We start from the raw sequence: 23,670 nt of genomic DNA, 5'->3' as shown, positions 1-23,670 counted from the left end.
CTGTCGGTGGTCTGGATAGCATGTGGAGCTTCGCTAGCAACCTGGCATTTCATCTCCGATAAAGTTATCCCGAGAGAAGTAAAGCAAGTGTGTAAGTCCATCTCTGAATGTTTGTAAAGCATTCCTGCGTTAAGCTTAACAAGCGACTGCCTCTCGCTCTCCGGCTGCTACTTCAATCATGAAACTGATTAATGATCAGCTGATCGGCTTTTCTGTCGGGAATCCGTGTCTCTTGTTTGTTTTTGGCCCACTTTGCACCAGAAAGAGGAAACCAGCGGCTGAACAACAGCAGCACGTTTAAGCTTGATAAGCTGTTGTTAGAATTTATTTAATATTACTTTCTACACCAGGATCTTTTTCTATGTAGCTGACGTAACTGTGCAGGGGCGGATCTAGCAAAGTTTAGCCAGGGGGGCCGATAGGGCATGAACAGGGAAAAGGGGGCACAAAGACATACTTTTCTTTCTTATTCTCATTTAAAATGTCGAGCTTTTAATAAATAATTATCTGACAGCCAAAGTTTTAATTTGATGTAAAATGAATAGAAGTCAATTACTGTATATAGTGACTATTAAGTCTAATATATATACCCTAGTAAGCTATAGTACTTTTTCCTTTGGGAAGGTACCATCTGTGCAGTCTGCAATTTTGTTGAAGAAAGATGTTGAATCTATTTAATATTTCTTGAAAAATAATTGATTTCTGTGCATTTTTTTTCACACTGCATCAAATTAAGGTTGATTACGTCGATTAAGCATCATGAGGTGGAGCGTGAGGGGTGGTTCCCTATTTTTTATTTATTTATTTTTGTTGTTGCTGGGAGTTGGAACCCTATTAGTTAGGTTGCTTAATATGCTAAGTACTCTTTAAAATATCAAAATAGTGAGGATGGTGTAGGTTTAAGTTTATTAGATTGATCAGTATTGCTGAACTATGAAATATTTTTTTCGTATACAGGTATAACAGAATAGCTTTAGTGTAGTTGTTGTTTTAAACTTGAGTATGAACTTGCAGACTTGCAAAATGCAGCAAGATATTTTAAAAAACAGTTTTGTTGATTAAAAAACACTATATCGGATTCATATCGGTATCGGCAGATATCCAAATTTATGATATCGGTATCGGTATCGGACATAAAAAAGTGGTATCGTGCCATCTCTAATTTTAACTAATAATTTTAATTTTATTTTAAATTATTGTCTATTAATTTGTAATTGTATTTATGATGTAATTTGGTTTTATGAAAATGTATGTTTTATTGTAAAATGCATCTAGATTGTAAGCCCAACAAGGGACAATTGTTGAAAATTAGCAGTAGCTATAAACCTGTGCGGTACATCAGTTTCATGTCTTGCACTTGAACTATGTTAAACTGCACTGTCCCCTTTAAATAAATAAATAAATAAATAAATAAATATATATATATAAAAATCTTCACATTACTGTGATGGCATTCATATATTTCTAATGAATATTTGTGTAGTGAACTAAAAACCAGTGAAATGAGATTTATGAAGATTTCGTCAAACTAAACATTTTCTACATCATACCTGACTCGTGAGGTGCGAGTGGATGGTCTTGACATAAGTCTCGGTCCGATCATCCCTCAGCTCCACACAAATGGGTCGACCCATCTGGACCCCAATAGGTGTGGCCACCTTGTTAAAGGTGGAAACAAGCTCTTCAGCCTGTGCTGTACAGCGTCGAGGGTAGAAGACGGCCCAGGTTTTCAAGGGAATCTAAGAGTAACATGGATTGTTTAATGAAAGAAAGCAGTGGTGTAAATCAGCCATATTTGTATTATGGTAAAGTAACTTGTTCACACACTGACACTTTAGGAAGCAGTGTATTAACTGTGTATGCCGTTTTGTTCTTTAACTACTTTCAGTTGTTGAGGTTTCGTCTCTTCAGATTTATTATTCCCCAAGCGTCTCCATTTCCCCCCAAATCAGCTGTTTGTGTATAAACAGTCCCATCTTTCTCCTGTCTCTTGTGCATTCAGTGACAAAGGACAATCAGAAGTAGGACTTCATAAACTTTAGCAAACTACTGTCGCTGTTTAACTGTAAAAAGAATATTGCATTGTTTATAAGGCATCCTTAGCCTTATCACATTTTGTAGGTATGCAACTCTTAGCAAGCACACATAAAACAAGCTGGCAGAACTACAGATAAAATGTCTTTTTTTAGTTTACATTCTGAGGGACATTTTCATGTCCTATTTTAAAAACATAGTGATAACAAAATGACTCACTCATGATTTCCAATGTTTCAAATTCAGTTCCCAACTGAATGTAGCTTTTTTTTTTTTTTTTAATTTCCAAATTTTCATCACAGAGAGGAGAACTAACAATGTTTGACCAAACAGTTACATGTCATTATGCTTAAACATTAATGGTTTACAGCTGTTTAATTGTTTAGCTGACTGAACACATCTCTGGTAACCACCAGACAAGATCTGGGATATGAAACAGCACATTTATATAGAGCTCTACAGATAAGCATTCATAACACTTACAGAGCTGATTGAAGCATCCCTCACAACCTCTCTGGACCAAGACACATCAGCACCAGTGGCAAAGGATGAAGACTGCAGGCAGATGGTTTCAAAGGGAAGAGTTCTACCTTTGAGCTGCAAAAGAGAAAAATATTCATACTATATTGGGAAAAATAGAGAAAAAGAAACGTCCACAAGGAAAAAGGGCAAACAAGGAAGGAAAACAAAAAGGACAAGCTCTTACATCCACTTCTAAAAGAACTGTTTTTGTATGCATTATGTTTACTAACCAAAGAAATTAAACATGGCCTCAAGTCAGTCAGAATTTAGTACCGACATACTGAAAGGCTATAGCATGGCACTGGTTTCACTGTGCATTTCTCAGACAACTCTTGGGGAGAAAATAGCCCACGGGCTTTGAATGAAGGAGTTTTCTAAAGAGACAAAATTCCTACCATCAAGATTTCTGTGCCAACCTCCAGTCCCCAACCACCAAGCTCATTCAGACTTTCAGGATTGGTGTTGATGTTCTTCAGAAGTTGCTTTATTGAGTGAGTATGCTGCTCACCACTCACGTTAATGTGCATTGTCAAGTCCTAGAACATGTTAAAAAGAGCAATATTCTCTTTGAGCAGTCAGGTTTCCACAAGTTATTTTATTCATTACAATTACTTTCATGAAGGTTTTCAGACCAGAATTTGTTCTTGGAAATTTCCATTACTGACAATAATCATAAGACATCTTTGTTCTGACAGTTATGTTAGCAAAGCATTGCACTACCGTGTCGTTGTCAGTGTTTACAATGGTCAGGCTCTTTCTCTGCTGTGTAGAAATCAAGTGTTTACACTCAAAGTTTAAACTAGCAAAATTTGAACACTTTAATATTGAACACTCTTAAGACAACTGATTTTTAAAATGCTATATGTTCTGTTTTCAACCAACATACACAGTGTGTATTAACACTAACATTAAATTAGATGGGCAGCTCCTAAGAGTAAGGAAAGTTTACTGACACATTAAGCTTACCTTCATAGCTCTGAAGTCCTTCCTCATTTTCTCAGGAATTCCTGTCATGAAGGAAAGCTCTGGGACTAAAAGGATCTCACCAGTGATGATTTGCTGCAACAAATGAACAATTAGTTGTTATAAAAACTTTTGAACTTAGTTTTTTACATCTTCGGTACAACAAAGCACAAGAGTGCATACAGCTGTGTACAGCTCTGCTTGACATGCATGCATTAAGATAAAGTTTTTATTCATATTTTGATTGGTTTTCACTTACTTAGCTTCATCCCATCTCACACAGATGTTGAGTCTTACATGATAACTAATCATCCAGGCTGACTAACCTCTAGGGTTGGGCGATATGCAAGAATCTTCCAACAAACAATCGTCAGCCAAATAATCGCCGATGGGCGAAATATTCAGGCATGCGCAGGCTTTTTGATGGTTGGAGCAACGTAATCATGCATGGACTGATTTGTGCGTTTACAACACAGAAGAAGTCCAAACATGGACGAAGTAATTTCCCAAAAAACATTAGCGCTGTCAGCGTTAACGCGGTCATCACGATTAACGCGATTAAAATTTTTAAACGTGCTCAACCCATCTGGAGCGCAGACTGAACAAACTTTGGACAAACTGCCCGAAATGTGTTGAAAGAGACATTTCAGGGATTGTGACTCAGTCTGCGCTCCAGATGGGTTAATTATTAATTGCATTAGTCATGATGACGGCGCGTTAATGCTGACAGCACTAAAAATATATAGTCGCCAATTTGAGATGAAAGAGGTAAACCTACGGATGTAACCAAAGCAGTGTGCCAGTTGTGCAGACGTCTAGTGCGAGCAAAGTACTCAAACACGACTAACTTGCATGAGCATGTATGTGTCCACCATCCGGCTGAGCATGCTAGGCTACCATCAGCTTCTGCAGCTCCATCAACAACCATTTGGGCGCACTCTGAGGAGGGTGCATTTGCTCGCAGATGAAAGAGGCACTATTATTTTTTTTTTCTGTTGATTGCTTATGTTATCGCCATCATTATTAGCAAACTTACTCATGGGCAAATAAATAAATAAATCGCCCTTGGAAAAACGATCGCCGATGGGCTCAGCCTATCATCGATAGTCAATATATTTATCCAATCACCCAACCCTACTAACCCTCTGGTAACTATTTGGACAAACATAAATTAAAGAAACGTGAACATGAATGTGAAGTGGCATTCTTAGAAAAACATGTCAGATGACTGATCTACTTCATCGAGCCTGCATAAAAATCTGTCTGTGTGTCTTGAGCTTTTATTAACTCATTCACTGCCATTGATGTCTATAGCCGTCAATTGCAGTGAATGAGTCAATGGGTTTAACTCATTCACTGCCAATGGCTGGCAGTGAATGAGTTAATACTAGCATTAGGCATGTGGAAATCATCATTCCATATTTAGTACTGACTTTAAAAATATCTCCCGGAGACACAAATAGTGTTGTTGCACTGAACTGTTGAATAAAACTTTTTTAAAAACATAGGTTTTTACCTTCCCGCCTTGTCTGGACCTCTCCTTTGGCCGATGCAGGAGTAAAGGCTGGTCCATCTCTTTGATTGTAATGCCATAGTTTTTGCTGTTAAACAAAAAAACAAACAAACATGCAATCACATGAGCATTGGGGAAAACGGAGAAAAGAAAAAAAAAAAACCCAGATCCAACTGATCTTTTCATTGTTGGGTTGGTATGAAGACCGAACTGCTGATATTTCACTACACAAACACACACAAAAACAGTTTGCTGTAGGAAAAAGCAGTCTAACCTGTAATAGTCCACAAAGGTAGTTACAGTGCCATCCATCAAAGTGAAGGTGTCTTTGGGTGATTTGTTCCACTCAATGGCATCAATGCGGTAGGTGCGGTTGTTGTAGCGGGTGATGACAATGCTGCCGACGAGTTCTTTGGTGCATTCATCTTGAAAGTTTTCCTTGCTCTGTTGGTACAACGTGTTCCTGGCAGACAGCCCAACACAAGCACGTGTTTTTCATTTTTCACACTATGGAACGGAGCCTTTATTAGACTGTTCTGCTCAAGCCTAACAGGGAAAGCTTGGTCAAAGTTAATAATGCTCGATAATCACTAAAGGCCATTAGAAATGTTGCAAAATCATCTGTGGCTGGAGATACAGTCACAGACATGAATCTATCTGCAGCAGCTCGAGCATGTTTGTATGCTGATGCTTTTTGTTGTGTAAACTCACATGACATCCAGCACAGAGTCATTCCGCAAGACTTTGTGAGAGACATCAATACACAGGTACAGGCCTCCATCTGTGCGCTTGATACCAGTTGAGTAGCCTGGCCAAACCTGGAGTCTAGAAAAACCGGTAGACTAGTGAATGAAACTGCGCTGCCTGATTTTAGCAGGTATCCTTTGGTGCTACAACAAATCTCACGACTTACCGGTGTTTTCCAAGAATGACTGCGCTTTCTGGATCATAATGGTTTCTGCCCACCAGCTTTAGTCCAATGATTTTCATCACCCTTGAAAAAACGAGAGGAACACTGTGTCATATCCTGTAATTTAAACTTCCTTTATAACGGCACACGGTGGGAAACAATCATTGCTGTTTAGGACTCTTAACAGCAGTCGGGCTTATTGTGTAAAATAGAAAGGATATAATGTGTCTCTGACATAATACCTCCTGAGCACCACATTGTAGAAGGGAATGCACAAATCTGAGCTCGGTGGTAAAATCTTCGTCATTTGAATTTTGATTTGTATTTCCTGATTATCGGTCCGTCTCAAACTCTTGAGAACAACCACCTGTGCAAAAATAGTATATATATATATGTATATATATATATATATTTATTTTAAAAAGAGCGTATTAAGTTTTAAATTTAGCATGGTGACTGTAACAACTGTGATACTCACGTCTTTCAGTTTAACAGGAAGGTACAGTATCGAACCGTCAAATGCCACAACTTCACCTGTGGTTGGACGGTGGTCTTTCATCATGCCGAAACGCATCGCCACTGATTCGACATTAGGACTGGGTAAGAAATTCACATCACAAAATACACAGTAGATATTAACACGGGTAACGATACTGAATGAACAAACTTCAAGTTTCTCTGTGGTTCTTCAGTGTAATTTAAGCTGATCCTACATTTTCATTGTTGTCTGGCAAAATGTTAAATCCTAGTAAACATTAAGATTTTCCCAAAATACCTGCATAATTTTATAGACATGTGAGTGTTGGTAACAGGAGCTCTCTGGGTTTCATTAATTGCTCACTTATAATCAACGGACTAATAAGAGCCGAAAGTAGACTAAAATCTGTTAAGGATCATAGACAGAGAATTAGTCCAAATATCACTTTAGTGTAATTTTCAGTTAGTTTGTTCAGACAGGAATGTTAGGCTGGATGTTGAGCTGGAAACACTGCACTTTTTGTATGTCAAGAATAACAATATACTGAAAATCAAGTATTTATAATCTTTTGCTCCTGTAATTTTAATTCTACTCTATGTGTGAGGCAGATTTGTATGCAGGTAAACCATCTTTATGGTGAACAAAACAGAGCATTTATTGTGAAAAACTGTCTACTGCCTGTCTGTGTAGGCAGTGACGCAGCTACCAGTGCCTACATTGTATTAGAACCAGTCCCTGTATTACCTGAAACTATGATTAAAGCTTTCCAACATTTCCTCCAGTTTTTAGACATAAACTTTGTTTCCTTGTACGCAACAAGTGGTCTTGAATGTTATATGATACTTACGTAAATGTAACATGGTACTGATACACCGCTTCGTTCTTGCATTGAATTTGGATGTGATTTGCCCCAATATTTATAGGAGCTCCTTTGGTTCCAGCCTTATTCAGTGGCTCACTGACGAGTGGAGAACATACATGGACAAAAAGATCAGTTTATGACAAGCAAAACAAATGATCAGTTACTGACCTGAATAAAAGCTCTGTCTTGCAAAATGTTAGATTTAATCAATACGGAACCAATACCACTAGATGACCCTTAATAAAATACACCATTATGTGCTCATAAGAGACAATGAGAATGTCAGAAGACATGGATAAGTCAGAGGTAATGATGTTTTAGAATGAACAGCTAACACCAGAACACTCGCTCTGACCGTTAAAAGCCTCCAAACCACAACACAGCTCATGTTGGTTTGTTAGGACTCGCTAAGGTAAAGGAAATAGAGAAAAGCACACTCACCGAACTGCCTCCATTGTCAGCCCCGTCTTTGCAGCTGGACCAGTGGAAAGGTCTGTGGCTTCTTGAACGGTGTGCACAGGGGACTCCGTTCCTTTACAGTATTATGCATGTCATTACCCAAAATGCATGTTCCCCCCCACAAATTAATCAAATTAAAATAAAAAAAAAACACAATTAAGATTGTATTAGACACATGCAAAAGAAGATGCACATAATAGTTTACTTGGGGTTCCTACACCTTTCTTTCCCTTTCAAAATCACAATCTTCTCCAGTCTCAAGTTTTCAGACAGTTTCCAAATCTAAAATCTAGAATTCCTGCACAGGAATTCTTGTTTTTTCTTTTAAAAAGAGGATTAAAAACAAATTAAGGTGGTAAACTCTCAGTTTGCAATCCCTTTAAAATAATTTTATATAATTACCCGTCAGAGAGGGCTGAGAGTATTCTGTTTGCGGCTCAGACACTGGAGAAACAAACACGTCTTGACCTGCAGGAAATGAAGGAAGCAAAGCACGGCCTCTGCCAACTCCAAGCTGAGGCATAGCTGCTCTTCCGAGGCCCACCATTTTCTGAGGGGACAAACCTCGGCCAAGGAAACTGAAAAAGGCAAAATCCACACAAGGAAAAGCCATATAATGGTTGTTCAATGCAGATAAAGTAAGTAAGTGTAATTTGGCACTGGCACTACTTTTTCCATCCCAACCTGGATCAAGTCATACCTTCATAAAGGTTAGAACATGTACTTTGTGCTCTTCCTGTACAATGATTTAACTTCATGGCCGTTAGGTTTTATATATGGATTTGTTTTAATTGTCAAAAGTTAGGTGCGACAAAAAACATAATCCAGCAAATAATTTAATTTCCTGCCTGCAGATATTCATTGCTACATGTGGAATTAAATTCCATGCGTGCAAATTCAACAACCTGCGTGTGTAAAACTCAGCAGCCACACACGTGTGAGAGTCTGATTTGCAGGCATTGCTGCAGTTTCACACTCTGTGCTCACAGCTGAATCCTACCTGCTCCAATCAACTGACTTTTGACGAAGGATTTAATAGTGTTCATAAAGCAAGAACAATATTAAAGAGCTGTTTCTGGGAGGTACTTCGATCATTGATTATTAGTAAAAAAACGTTTTTACTGTTTCAGTGAACAAATGCTTTGATCAAATCTGATTATCAGCTTTTTACAGTTGTGGAAGAAGTACCTATCCTAAATCCTATACATATATAGAAGTAATAATACTACTGTACATATACATTCTGTAAAAAATGAACTTTTACTGACATAAAAGTACAAATTTTTATCAATTAAGGTATATTTCAAACTCTATAGAACTGATGAGTTATTAAAGTGTACGCTTCACAAAGTCATTGAAGCTACTAATTCACTGTAGCTAAATCACACCACAATTTATTAGTTAACTTATATTTCATATAAATCTAATTCTGCTAAATATGATTACAGCTTTAAATGGAGGTTATGTGCAGTTATACGTTTGCTGCAGACTAAGCAACTTTTTATTGGCAGATTTAAACGTCTGTATTTTGGTTATAACCGTACACTTCCTGATTCTCATGAGTTAGTTTTTTGTTTTTAATTTTTTATTAAATGTATGGAATATTGTACAACAATATGGGACAGCAGTGAAGATGCTTCAGAATGCTCTGGTTTTAAAGATTTCTTCATCAGTAAGGTTATTTAGTGACAGCTGTCAGTATTTCCACTGCTACACAGGAAACAGCAACTGCTGATAATTAACTCTGCAGAATTAATTTACAAATATGGTTTAAAAACAGCGCTTATGTTGCTGCCTCGGTGTAACTCGATTTAAGTAAAAGAAACTGTCCATCAAAGGTGACCAATCACATTAGGACCCCTCTTCAAGCAGTCAAAAGTCAGTTGATTCAAGCGAGCAGCATTCAGCAGCGAGCACAGAAACTGCAGCAGCACAGACAAAGTAGGCTCTCATTTAGTCTACTGCAGGTTTCATAAACTACATCAGGCTGAATGAAAATATGTCAGAAACCCTGTTAGTCGAAACACAACACAGTGTCACTCCTGTGCTGCTTACCTGCTGCCTCTGCCCATCATTTCTCCAGATGGGCCGATACTCTGTGGTGTGCTGATGACACCTGGTGGGGCATCTCGCAGCTTCACCTCTCCCACATCCCCAGCTGCTCCCCTACCTGCAACGAAATGTAACATGAATCCATATGATTCTTCTTCATATACATAAACACCAAAATGAACCAACATCACGCCACTCTGTGGCTTACAAAGCTTTGAGCAAATGAGCACACAATGTGTTGTGCTTAGGGGCCCAGAGACTGTTTGTTTTCAGTATCTCTGGATTTCTCAGAATAAATACTGACCCAGTGGTGCTGCTCCTCTTCCCAGTGAAGTCGCTGATGGTTCAATGCCCATTCCTCTAAACATTGAGACCAGTGTTGATCCTTTAACATGTGGTGGCTTGCCAATCTGTCAGAAGAAAGCAAACCTGTGCAACTCTGTGTGGCAATTTCACCATTAAAATTAAAACATAATTTATTGCATTTTCTGGTTCGCACCTCTTCTTTTGTCAAAGTAGGGCTTTCTCCCATTAGAGCTGGCATCATTGTCTCACTTGGAGGTGTGCGTCCTTCCTGTGGATCCAGTCTAAGTACGCCTGCACTTCTCGCCACTCCTACCTTTGATTCAACTGCTGGGACGAGCAGCCCTCTGGCTCGGCCAACTACTATATCCTGTTGCGCCAACAGTGCTCTACCTCTTCCTACCACAGGTTCAGTAATGGGGACAGCTCCACTTAGTCCCAGTGAGTTATCAGTGAAAGTAGGGAAAGCCCTGCCTCGTCCTACAACAGGTTCTTCTGTAGAGAGCAACAGCCCTCTACCACGTCCTACAGCAGACTCCCCAAGCTGTAATCCTCTTCCTCGTCCCAGCCAATGGGCACCCATCTTCTCAGTGAGATCAGGAGGCTTGCCTGGATCCATCTGATCAACTTTTACCACTATCAGCTGTTAACAGCAGAGGAAAAAAACCAAATAATAAAGTTTGTAGCACATTTCAATCATACAATAATAAAGGTAATGCATGGCCAGGTTCAAATACACTTCAACTTTCCTGAATGCTGAAAAAGCATTTCAGTTAAACTTTGTGATGTCTGTTTAATTCAAAGGAAGGTTTTTTCTTCCGGTGCAAAATGAGATCATTATGCAAATTAATACCGTCCCTGTTATCAGTCTTCTATCAGACTACGACTGAATGGGGTCAAGTTGGCAATAACATGCAATCCATTTTTGACAATACTGTAATGAACTGTGACAACTGTTGAAAATCACATATCTGTTACTGGCTGTATCCCAATTCAGGGTCTGCAGCCTTAAAGTACGCAGCCTCAACGATCCTCAAGGGCCGTGTACTCAAAGACCGCTGAGGCCGGAAGTGGGAGGCTTGTGAAATGGGACGGTCTAGCCTCTGTTGCGCTGCCCAGGTTGCCTAGCAACCATGATACTAACAGCTGGAAAAGTGTCATACAGCTGTGTTTGACAGAAATAAAGGAGAAACCTTTTTGTTCATTTGTTTGTTTGTTTCTACATGAGCTTTGATCATTCTCCGTAAGATTAAGCTCAGCTATTGAACGGCGTATATTTTAAAGTAAAGGCTTTAAAACCAAGTTAGCACAAACGTCACTAATGTCACATAACTTTGCCGACATGTGGCCAACAGTAATGTTTAATGTTCTTCGTTATTAAACATTTGTACATAAATAAGTGACATAATATTCAGTACTTACTTAAAGTTTACTCTTCGGGCGCCCCCATCCGCCGTTTTTTTTCGGCAAAATTATCCACACCCACTGCCGCGCTATGCATTCTGGGATATGTTGGGCCACGAAGTCTACACTGCCACAGCCTTAAAATTCAGGGAAATGAAGGACGCATTTCAGGGCCGCATTTCGAGCAGCCTTTGAATTGGGACAGCCTTCGGCGCGCCGCTGTGACGTAATCGGCCTTGAAATGCGGCCTTTAAGGCTGCAGACCCTGAATTGGGATACAGCCAATGTCTGCATACAATTCCAATGTATTTTGTTCATCTCCCTTAAATAAACAGGCAGCCTTAAAATATGAAATATTCATATATAAATACACATAAATGTGTGTACTGTCTGAGTGGCTGATTGTGCCCCACAGGCCTCAGTGTGAGCTTGAAGACATTTATAATGTTTAAGTAGTTTAATGTGTCGGTGATGACGATAAACACATTTTGAATGAAAGCCGGGGAACTTTGGTAGCACAGAAACAAGTGGCTATTCTTTGTGACCATATGGATCACTCATATTACCATTATTTCACCCAAAGGCACCAAGTTAATGCTCAAAAAGCTGCAGCAATACACACAAATATAAACAGTACTTGGTGACAACTTTGCTTTTAGCCTCTAACCCTCTGGGGTCCAGGGTACAATTGGCCATTTTTGACTACTTTTGATTTGACCTCTATATTTTACCTTTAAAAACTGTTTATTTTGCCAATCTGTTATTTTCTCATTTTGACAAACTGTATCAGCACAACTTATCCAAATTCAGACAAAATTTAAAATACGAGTAGAAAGTGATATTTTGACTGTAAAAACCACAAGCATGTTTAACGAATCATTTTCATAACTTGAAATGCAAATAGAAATTGTACATTTTTTTAAAAATATGCACAAGTTTTGCAAACAACAAAGTTGTGGAACTATTTACCTAAAAATGCAGCCAAGGCTCAGACGTTTTTTATATAACCATTTTAAACTATTTACAGGTCTGACAGCAGGTGTGTCACTCCTGTTTTCCATGTGGAGACAGCGTTTACACTGCAAAATGCCTTTGGTGGCTTTTTTGCAGCAACTGTGACATTCACTAGTAGAACTGACACACAAAACAAAACAATGACTACACTACACACTAACTACACAAGACAACACACTAACTTGAGACTCCAAACGCGGTAAACGTCACAAAGCTCTCACGTATCAAAACTCTCTCTCTCTCGCTCACTCGCTCTCTCTCGCCAGTCACTCCTAAAACTTCCCCCTCTTCCCAAACGCCACATGTTGCCATATCATTTTTTGATTGGTCGACATGGTAAATTTTTCCACCAATAGGGAAGGAGTGGTTTTTCTTTTTTCACTCAAAAGCAAAGCGTGTTTGCTAGCGTTCTCCTTAGAAAACACAGTTTTTACCGTTTCTTCCCGGAGTAAACGCCACTGTTTTATTCAGAAAACAAAACATCGGTTTTACATGGCCTATCAACACAGTTTAAACACTGGTATATAGTTTGAAGTCCGCACGTTCGACCCAAGTTGAAATGGAGACTCTGGGTCCGTCGACCCCAGAGGGTTAATCAGAAAGCCTTAAGTTAGCTAGTTATGTATTGGCTAATGTTTAAAGCTTTCACTTGAGTAAATTAACTCACATTACTAAGTAACGTTAGCTAAGTTCACAGCATATTCCATAATAGCGCTGCCATACTGCATCACACTCAGTGCATTTCAATCATTTCTCCAGCGAGTTTGATAGCTAGAAAAATAGGTAATTGGTGTCGCCATAGAAAATACAATGATCTATCAGATTTCCCGGCACCCGTCCTGCAGAAGGATTTCAGTAGTGATGTGCGATACCACTGATTTCCTTTCCAATCCGATACCAAGTAAAATCCAGGGTGGTATCGACGATACTGATGCGATACCGATACTCAAAAACTTAATGTTTCATTGTATTTCATAATACAATATAGAATTGCAGTATGTAAATGTAGTAATAATATAGCTTCACAATGATTACAGGACATCAGACTACTTGTTCTTATTGCTTAATGATGCAGAATAATCATATAGAAATAAAAAACCTGAAGTTGTGGCTATTTGAACATGTTGCCTGCCTGCAGCACTAAAGGACTCCGTGAGAGACGTCTGTCTCGCCCTAGCAGCACCTGTCCCTGTCCTCACCTCCTCTTCAGTTCGCCTCAACATAAGCTCATCATATTCCGTGATATGATTAGGGACGGGTACCGGTATCCGGCACCGGTTCTGACATAAACGGTAGTAACCAGACCGAAAAGCAGCGCACATTTCGGTGCTTTTTTTTTTTCCTGAGATGTGATACACTTCAGATTCTAGCCAATCATTTTACGTTTCCAAGGACAGTAGGCGGGCCCAGGTACGTGCGTTCTTTTAGAGCAGAGGCGCTACAGATTAAAAATGCCCAAGGCGAAGCGGTCAAAATTTGGCTGTGCTTCACAGCAAAAGATGCAAACTCAGCAGCCTGCAACAAGTGCTTTAAGATGATATTGTGCAAAGGAGGTAACACCTCGAATCTGATGAAACATGACGCATAGCGGGGTTTTTTTAAAGCCGAGAAATGCACCGTACCTACACGGGTGTGGTGCCTGTTATCGGACCCTGAGTTAGCAACATCCCCCAAGAACCCGAAGAGGAGAGTCCTGGCCCCTAGCCCTGCCAGTGTAGCAGAAATGATGACGGATGATGTTAGCAGCAGCAGCCATTCTTCTCTGCGTGAGTAGCTTAATGTTGTTCGTGTTTAATTTACGTTATGTACGCTAACCACTAGGGATGGGTACCGGTGTCCGGTGCCATGATGGCACCGGTTCTGACATAAACGGTAGTAACCAGACCAAAAAGCAGCGCACATTTCAGTGCTTTATTTCGCTGCTTTTTTTTCCTGAGCTGTGATACACTTCTAGCCAATCATTTTACGTTTCCGAGGATAGTAGGCGGGCCCAGGTACGTACGTTCCTTTAGAGCAGAGCTACAGATTAAAAATGCCCAAGGCGAAGCAGTCAAAAGTCTGGCTGTACTTCACAGCAAAATATACAAACTCAGCAGCCTGCAACAAGTGCTTTAAGCTGATACTGTGATACTGTCAAAGGAGGTAACACCTCAAATCCGATGAAACACCTGGCGATGCATAGCGTTTTTTTAAAAGCCGAGAAATGCGCCGTATTTGATAGCTTGCTGCGAGACCTCACACCGTGCACATCTACTGCGGGTGGGTTGCCTGTTATTGGACCCGGAGCAACATCCCCCAAAAACACGAAGAGGAGAGTCCTGGCCCCTAGCCCTGCCAGTGTAGCAGAAATGATGACGGATGATGTTAGCAGCAGCAGCCGTTCTTCTCTGTGTGAGTAGCTTAATGTTGTTCGTGTGTAATTTACGTTGAGTAGGCTAACCACATTATTACATTAATGCATGTAAGGTGAACTAGCAAACATCATCATAGCTACATGCGGCTGTCTTCTTGTTTGATGGCAGATGCTCCCTTCACCCTGGCCAAAAAGGCTAAAATGACCAAAGAAAAAGTGGAAAACAGCTAAACATGAGAGGTTTTTGGACAAAGTTTGTGTTCTCCATTCTTTAAGCACCGGCACTGTTTCAAAAGTACCGGTTTGGCACTGGTATCAGATAAAACCTAAACAATACCCATTCCTAGATATGATTTACTCTGAGGTGTTTGACGAGGTTAGTGGTGTTGCCACAACACCTCACTGTCTTGCCACATGTATCGCAAACCGCGTCTTGGCTGTTTGTGGAGGTAAAATATGTCCACGCATGACTCTGTTTACGCTCAGCCATTGTTGTGAGTGCGCACGCCAGGTGCAGTGTTGCAAACTTAGTGGCTTTGTCACTATATTTACCGAGTTTTCAGAGCCCCTTAGCAACTTTTATTCTAAAAAACAACAAGTGACAAATCTGGTGACTTTTTCTGGTATTATTGGAGACTTATTTATGACAACTTTTTGACGTGAAAGCGCGTATCTTTCTTCTCAACAAGCAGCGGGTGCTGCTGTGGGCACCTCGCCCGTGCCAAAGCGCTCACAGGCAGAGGATAGTCCTCCCCCAGCTGCTATCAGGGCAGGAGATGTTCCCACCTATGCGTCCAAACTGCAAATGAATCGCGTATGAGTGAAGCCTCTGCTCCCGCACCGACTGTAACGCAATCAGTTCTTCTTTTACTGTTATGTTGTTTTGTGGATCACAAGGTTTAAAACTACTTACACACACACACACACAAAGTAACTCCACCAGAGTGCCTTTTTCGGGTCACTTTTGCCGGTCCAAGCGCAGATAAAGGAATAAGGTTGGAATTGTGGCACAAAAACAATAATCGCTAAAAAAATTTTATTTGTAATTCTAAATAAATTCTAAATGCATTTAGGACGTTTTTTTTACTCACTTTATGTCTCTTCTTTTTTTCTCTCCTACAACGTGGGTTTCAATGATATTAGCATGACCAATTATGCAAATTAGGCGATGACGTCGTTTAGCGACTTCTAGAGACTTTTAGCACAGCCAATAGCGATTTTTCTTACTGAGGAGTTGGCAACACTGGCCAGGGGCTGCGACAGCCGTATTTCGCATATGACTATGGAAGGCGTAAGAGGAAGTAGTTTCTTCCAATTTAGACGATCTGAATGATATCCGGTTGTTCAGTGATGACGCGACGAATCCTACTTCCGGGTCTAAAGTAGTCTGCGTTTAATATGGCTTTTGTGTTGTTAACATGTTTAATGTTATGTATTTTCTTCTATTTGATCTCAAAAAGCTCCTAAAACAGTCAGTGATCCCTGTTGACCTCCCTCGGCTTTTATTACCGCTAATCATTTATTTAAGCTCAGTTTTTAAAACCCTAGGATGTAACTACAGCCCAGCCCGTGCAGCAGTATATGAATGACTAACCTCGTATTGTGGATGGATTATCTCAGTTGTTCTCCTGGCTGAAGTTTGGTCCTTTTACAGCATCCTGCCATGCGATTACATTTGTTTCTGACCACCGAGAACACTCACGTTAACTTTTATCGAGTGGGAAAAAAGTTAGCTTGTTTATATTATGCTAACATAGCTGTGTCGCTAGCGGTCACGTAGCACATCATTATATACCAGCTAGCCCAACTTCAGTAACCCTACAAACGTCACTGCTGTTTAGTTTTCTGTCTTCATTTATGCTGGAAGTGATAACAGAGCTGTACGTTTTAATTTGTTTCCAAAACCCCGCAGTCAGGACATGCTATATTGTATTTAGATAGAAGCTAGCGAGCTAACTCCCTGCTAACTTCTAACTCCGTTAAATGTCATAAATTCCGTTTTCATGGATGCCTGGATGTTAAACTCAATTGTTACACCTGGTAGAGCAGAACGCTGATCATTTTATTAAAGATGAAAGACTTTAGACAGTTTTTCAACTCTCAGTAATGCCATAGTGATCGTTTGATATATGGACCTGCAGCGGAGTTTAGACCCAGACACGGCTAGTGACGTCAGACTGAACAACCGGATAGTTTCTTTCCACTGTGTTCCTGTTAATGAAAAACTACAAATTTACCCCAAAGTACTAAAATATCGATATTTTAATATGAGAATGATTCTAGAACATAAATTACTGGGGTCGGAAGAATCGATATTTCAATATCGATCCGCACATCACTAGATTTCAGTGATAAATTATGCTTAATGGCACAAACACCTTCATATAATACTGTAATTCATACGCTTTTCAAGGTGCAAGGCTGTTGCAAATAGAGTTAGTTTTAACACCAATGTCCACCATAGCTTTATTTAGAAATCCCCACACTAACAGAAACTATAGGCGCGCGATATTTGTTTACTTGTTCTGCCCGTGAACATCGTCTTTACGGATAAAGACACGCTGACCATGTTCAACTGACAACTTGTAACAACACTTTAATATCATTTATTTTGGGTGTGTGCTACTTTTATCGAGCCAAAAATAATGGCGCCTCATTTCACTCGCTAGCTTTTTAAAGCAGCACAGGCGCTTATATTATATAATCTGCCTACTCATTTGCTACCGAATTTAGCTGCCAGTGGCTTGAACCTTATAATTGTTTTTTAAAGAGTCATAATATAAACATTTTCCTACGCGCTCCAACAATATTATTGTAAAAAAAAAAAAAAAAGCTAACAGCTGCTAGCTAGCAAAATCAAAAACTGCTAGCTAGCTTAAACACGTGTTTAAAACAAGTGCACAGCTGTCAACCACTACAAACTAAATAAGATTGAAAAAATTATCCCAGAAACCCCCCCGCTGTATTTCAGTTTCGTCATAAACGGAAATATGGTCTTAGCTCTTAAATTTACAGCAGGAAAACTTACATTTAATTGACGAAAATACTTCTGTCCTCCCTCACGTATCAGTCTAATTAATCCTCCGACGGAATCCAACAAGTGACAAATGGTGTCCGCCCTGCAGCATCCTGATTGGATAGTCAGTGCTGTCCGGGGCAGGGTATTGGTTTATTAATCCTGTCGATCAAAGGAGCTTGTAAAGAAAAGCATCTGGACTTCTTTAAGTTGCTTGAAGACGTTTCACCTCTCATCCGAGAAGCTTCTTCAGTTCTAAGGTCAAATGGGAGAGAGTCCCAGATTTAAACCCAGTGGGGGTATCCCCCCCAAAGAGGGACAAAAGGACCCCATTTGGGGGGGATACCCCCACTGGGTTTAAATCTTTTCTTTACAAGCTCCTTTGACTAGGATGACCTGGATGACTGAGAACCTTCACAGACAGATCCTGTCGTTCTTTTATCTAGTGGTTACTATCTGCATACCTCACCTAAGTTGAATTAGAGAAACAATGCCGTTAATGTGATGTAATGAGCAAGTTAAGCTTTCATCTCATTTGTTTCATCTCATCTCATCTCATCTCATCTCTAGTATCCAGAAGGGGACATTGAGAGGCAGACATCTTTCCAAAGTCAGACTTATACTCATTGGCTGTGAAAGCAGGAGCTGTCATCAAGGGTCGAAAAACCACCTTCTACTGCAACTACACTATGTTCAACAGGCAAAAATATCAGTAACCACACACAACACACACTAACAACAACAACAACAACAGCAAAAAGCCTATTTCAGCACATATGATGTAACCTACACCAAAGAAAAGGAAATACAGCTCAATAAATTTCTCACAACCTTACAACAGTGTGTGAGACCAATAAAAGGAAATTCTCTGAGTTTTTCTCAGCTGTTTTTCAGGCTTGTTGTATTCTGTTAGAGAGGGAGCTGGGGAAATTCTATGGAAATAATTCTGCATTACTTTTGCAGTATTTGTGCCAAGTTTGAGACATGCGTAATTCATGTCTTTTTAATTTTTTAAAATTCTTTTTATCCGACATCAAAATGTCTTTATGTTCTTCTTCTTATTATTATTATTATATTTTATAAAATAACGTTTATTTATTATTATTATCATTATTGTGTTTTTTGTTTTGTTTTTACAAAATTCTAGCTTGTAATTTCGTTAACTAAAATATTGTTGTTTCCATCTAGTTTTAGCTCTGAGTTTAGTTTTAGTCAACTTTTTTCAGATGGTAACACAATTTAATCTCTAAGTTAGAGAATGTGGGATCACATTCTCACACTTCTACTGTTACCACAAACGCCAGGATATTTGCATGCATTCTCTCATCCCATTCCTGTTTTCTTATTTGAAAATACTTGTTTTTCAATGTCACTTCTTATTTAAGGAAGGTTAACACTTTGTTGTAAACATCAAGAACCAGGAAATAAATGAATTAATAATAATAATAATAATAATAATAATAATAATAAAAATAAAAATACCTGAGACAAACATAATAAATACTTTTTTGCGGCTAAACAGAACTGTCTTTTACAAACTAGACATTTAATTTTAGATTTAAAATGCACATTAAAAGAAGGCGGCTAAGCAGTCTTAAATATATAAAAGCCCACAGAGGTTTAGGTTTTCAGGTCACTGGTCAGACATATTAGCAATTAGTCTTAAACTAAATTGAAATAATCCCAAAAATGCTCCCAGAGCGTGTGAGGTGATGACTTTGTGCTCACACAAATTATTCAGTGTTATAGAAAGTAGCAAGTTTGTCTGCTCCTTATATTTGCTGCTATAATCTTAAATAATCACGTAGACAGTAAAAAAACAGACACACATCTTTACGTTTTAAAGGATGTGATGCCATCTATCGACGAATGTAGGAAACTGCAACATAGAAGAAAAGAAGTGACCTTCCCTCATGAATGTAAAAACCAGCTCCCAGCATTTCCTCCGGTTGGCCAAACTGACAGCTGAATGAAGCAAATCTGACAGCAGGAATTCTCATAGTGTCTGTAATGTTGCAAACATTGCAAAGTAAATGAATGAATGAATAAATAAATGCAACATTCACAGTGCGTGCTGCATATTTACTCGCCTTTTCACTGTTTGCCTCTGAAAAAGAGGCTCAGCAAAATGTCAGCGTGAAAGAAGTGGTGCTTATAGCAGTAAGAGGGCTTTGTTATGTTTGTTTGTTATGTTCTAATTAGAGCAGTTCAACCTCTGATGGGGGCTAATCCGTAATTGCTGGCCTTTTGAGAGGAAACTCTCCAACCCAGAGGAGTTTGAGGTACTTTTGGGTTTGTATTCACACTCAGGAGTTATTATTACTTGATCTACTTTAATTAGATGCACTAAGCAAGCCACCTTCCCTTTTAGCTGTTCAAGAAGTCATAAGCAGAAACATGAGGTGGATTGTGGTGTTGCCCAGAAAAAAGTACAGATAAAACGTAGGAAAGCTTTCTGCCACGTCCCAGGTGTGGACAAATTGTTGGCATTTTCTCTGTATTGTTGTAAAGCCTTATCTTACAGTATAAAATACCTCAAGGTGTCCGTTGTTGTGATTTGGTGCTAAATACATAAAACTGAACTGAATTAATCTGCTAGACCTTAAATGCTGACACATAAATTGAGCAGAAGTGAATAGCGAGAATGTGCCAGGTGTGTTTTGAGTGTTTCTGTACTAGTGCAGATGCACATTTCTGTCTTTTAAATATGGTCAATGTAATTTAATCAGCAGTTAATCCTTTTTTAAAGCCTCACTGGTATTTACCTCAGGTTTATTGCTTTCCTAACTATTACTGTCATTTCATTTCTGCATGTCTTCAAGACAAATTGGGATTTATTGTCAGTGTTTGTACAGTTCAAAAACATTTCATTGTTGATTTGGTGTCTTGCCAGGTTGACTTTCGAGATGCGCCATTTGTACTGGAACTGGCCAGGCACCATTTGTGTTCCAGCACCCTGCAAATATGCCCACAAACTGGCTTTCCTGTCTGGCCAGTACCTACACACGGAACCGCCCATCCAGCTCTCAAACAAGCTCTTCTTCCTTTGAGTTATTTAAGCAAACTGCTGAGGTCGCAGCAAAACAAGCTGCTTTTAACATTACTGGAAGACCAGAATTAATATACATACATATCTGAAGTCAGCCTGCAAGAAGTTTCTTACTGTTAAAAGTGAGTTTTTCCTCCCCACTGTTGCCAAGTGCTTGCTCAATAGCGGTCATTTGATTGTTGGGGTAGGGTCATTACCTTACAATATAAAGCTCCTTGAGGTGACAGGCAGGTAATAAATATGGATCCATTAAGTCCATGAGGTTTGGCATGTCAAAAAAGAAGGGGATCCAGGTGTATTCTGGCACAGAGTTGCATGCTGATTTGCCAGCATTCAACTCCCAGCGACTCTTAACAGCGTTGGCTGCAGATTTGCGCTAGAATGAGGAGTAACTTTTCTAATTTTTCACCAACTGAGAATGAATGTCAGGTCATGAACCTTTATTTTGTAACTCTCCTTGAGTTATTTTTAAAAATGACTTGCGGAGTAAGCTGCTAATAGCAGCTGAGAGTAAAGGCCACGTTTGAAGAGCAGAACACAAACCCGAGAATCTCCGACTGATGTTTGTTCAGATGAATACATATCAAAGCAGTGATTTTACTTAACGGGCTTTTTAGGATGCTGCTGCAACTCCCTTTTCTTTCTTTGACTGAAATATGCTCTTAAATGCTTATTCTTGCTTTCTAGTAGTGACCTAGATTAGATCCAGATCACAACACACACTGTTAGTGAAGTTCTTTTAGCCATTCAAATCCTGCTCGCAGTGCTGATCAGTTTTTATGTTTTGCTGTTTCAATTATTCAGATGTAAACGTAGACTGAACGTAGCTGCTGTATTACTGAGATGACACCGAAACTCATATGCATCTAACGTAGCGGTGCTTACATGTGGGGCCTGCTCAGCAATAAGGACACTCTGTTGTTTGTTGGTAATTCTTTTGGCCTTATTTCTCAAACAAATGTGTTTTCCTGCTCTGGTCCTCGCTTACATTTTCTTGTCGTGATGAAATTACCCGCTTCTTGCCCGCTTTCTGCCCGATTGTCTCAATTTATTAAGGTCATGGTTGCAAATCTTCAATTTGCTGCCAGGAAAACCAAGATAAACAATGTCTGACTGATGAAGAGGGACAATCTCCACCTGTCTGCCTTCAGCCATAATCTACATCTGAAGAACAGATGTTGAGCTGACTGGCTGATAGCATTATGCTTGTGCATTTCAGAGGCACAGGTGAATGCCAAGTGCAGTGCGCTTGGACGAGATCGGCGGGTTACTTTTGACAGCATGATTTTAAAAATAACTGGCGAGCCGGTGAAATTACAGGTTAAAGTGTAAAAACCTGATGGGCCGCCCAGATTTGTGGAGTGAAAGGAGCATGCTTTCTTAATGTTTTGGTTTCATTAAAGTTCTTACAGCACAGCTAGAAGGGATCCAGCAAAAGTCCCACGAGCTCACGTGGGGGTTTGTTTATCGGACAGAGTAATCTGACATGCAAACAGGCCACGGGGCGATTGTTGTCAGGATGAGACAACAATTCAAAGTCACCTTCCATAACTGGTGCAAATTATACATTTGCTTTTGCAATTTGAGCTGTTTTAATGTTGTATCCTGTTGCACCAGGTTTACTCTGGACCTCAATATACGTTCAGTTGTTGGAAGTGATGCAGATTTATCCATGCACTGGTGCATGGATACTTTATTGAAGAAAATAAATCACTTCTTATTTAAGGAAGGTTAACGCTTTGTTGTAAACATCAAGAACCAGGAAATAAATAATAATAATAATAATAAACCAAAAATACCTGAGACAAACATAATAAAAAAATTTTGTGGTTAAACAGAACTGTCTTTTACAAACTAGACATTTAATTTTAGATTTAAAATGCACATTAAAAAAAAGACCAAAACCTCATTTGGAAATGGCTGTAAATGTTTCTTGTTGGATAGTGAACTGAGCAACTACAAAGTGACAAAAGAAATAAAAAATAAATAACAACCCCTCTCAGTGCAGGACCTTGAGAGGGGTTCAGACAAACAGTGACACATTGACAGCATGCCTTGTATAAGGCGGAAACCCTGACATCTGCACTAATGTCCTAAGCACAAATGGGCCAAATTTCCCTGACAGCAAGAGGTCTAGCAGAAACTGCCAGTGGTCACTGGCAATAATCTGGTGTGACAATCATTCCTGACCTGTCACTCAGGTAATGGTGAGTAAAAGGCCAAGGCTGCGGTGGTCTGCACTAGGCATGAAAGTGGTTGTGGGGAGGGGACAACTATGACAGCACAGGCCCTGCACAGCCAGAGGGGACAAACAGACCACAGCTGCTCCTGCTGCCTGGACGGTGATGCAAGCGGCCAAAAGTCCTGGGGAGCTTTCCCACATCCCCCCAGTGTCTCCCAGCGTCATCAGCATTGCTGGATTTTCTCTTTTGATTTGTCTTTATGCTTTTCTCGGAACCATGGCGACCAAGAAAAGCATCAGGACAAAAGCACACTGGGAGAAAATGTACCTTTTGTTAAGTGGTTTTGCATTTTGAGTGTCTAATGTGTCCTACTATTAGAAAACGTGTTTTTTTGCATGTCGGAAGCACTGGAAGAATGCCCTTAAGTTCATTTCCTGTTTCTTTTTCAGATTTGTCATGCAAAATTTACTGCAGGATTTTTTTCTCCATGAAAGACTGGATCGTTAAGAGCTTTAAAATAAGCAGCTGGGTTTCAAGTCAGCTCTTTCTGACAGC

General features: G+C 39.6%; 1 protein-coding gene across 1 annotated transcript in view; it reads right to left on the bottom strand.

Moving 5' to 3' along the window:
* piwil2 (piwi-like RNA-mediated gene silencing 2) overlaps nt 1-18,019 on the bottom strand; it is a 28,045-nt gene extending 10,026 nt beyond the window's left edge. The window contains exons 1-17 of the mRNA XM_004558547.3: nt 17,896-18,019; nt 10,293-10,739; nt 10,098-10,203; nt 9,797-9,911; nt 8,144-8,319; nt 7,724-7,814; nt 7,268-7,378; nt 6,421-6,538; nt 6,185-6,309; nt 5,946-6,026; nt 5,744-5,857; nt 5,307-5,495; nt 5,036-5,120; nt 3,523-3,615; nt 2,952-3,092; nt 2,518-2,631; nt 1,551-1,739 (exon numbers count right to left, since the gene is read on the bottom strand). Coding sequence (XP_004558604.1) covers nt 1,551-1,739; nt 2,518-2,631; nt 2,952-3,092; nt 3,523-3,615; nt 5,036-5,120; nt 5,307-5,495; nt 5,744-5,857; nt 5,946-6,026; nt 6,185-6,309; nt 6,421-6,538; nt 7,268-7,378; nt 7,724-7,814; nt 8,144-8,319; nt 9,797-9,911; nt 10,098-10,203; nt 10,293-10,715 — 2,271 coding nt within the window. The 5' untranslated portion in view covers nt 10,716-10,739; nt 17,896-18,019. The remainder of the gene's footprint in view (nt 1-1,550; nt 1,740-2,517; nt 2,632-2,951; nt 3,093-3,522; nt 3,616-5,035; nt 5,121-5,306; nt 5,496-5,743; nt 5,858-5,945; nt 6,027-6,184; nt 6,310-6,420; nt 6,539-7,267; nt 7,379-7,723; nt 7,815-8,143; nt 8,320-9,796; nt 9,912-10,097; nt 10,204-10,292; nt 10,740-17,895) is intronic.
* Between the last annotated feature and the right edge of the window lie 5,651 nt (nt 18,020-23,670).

The sequence above is a fragment of the Maylandia zebra genome, linkage group LG12 (genome assembly GCF_041146795.1).
Source record: "Maylandia zebra isolate NMK-2024a linkage group LG12, Mzebra_GT3a, whole genome shotgun sequence".
NCBI classification, from domain to species: Eukaryota; Metazoa; Chordata; class Actinopteri; order Cichliformes; family Cichlidae; genus Maylandia; species Maylandia zebra.
This window is presented reverse-complemented; position numbering and strand designations above follow the sequence as displayed.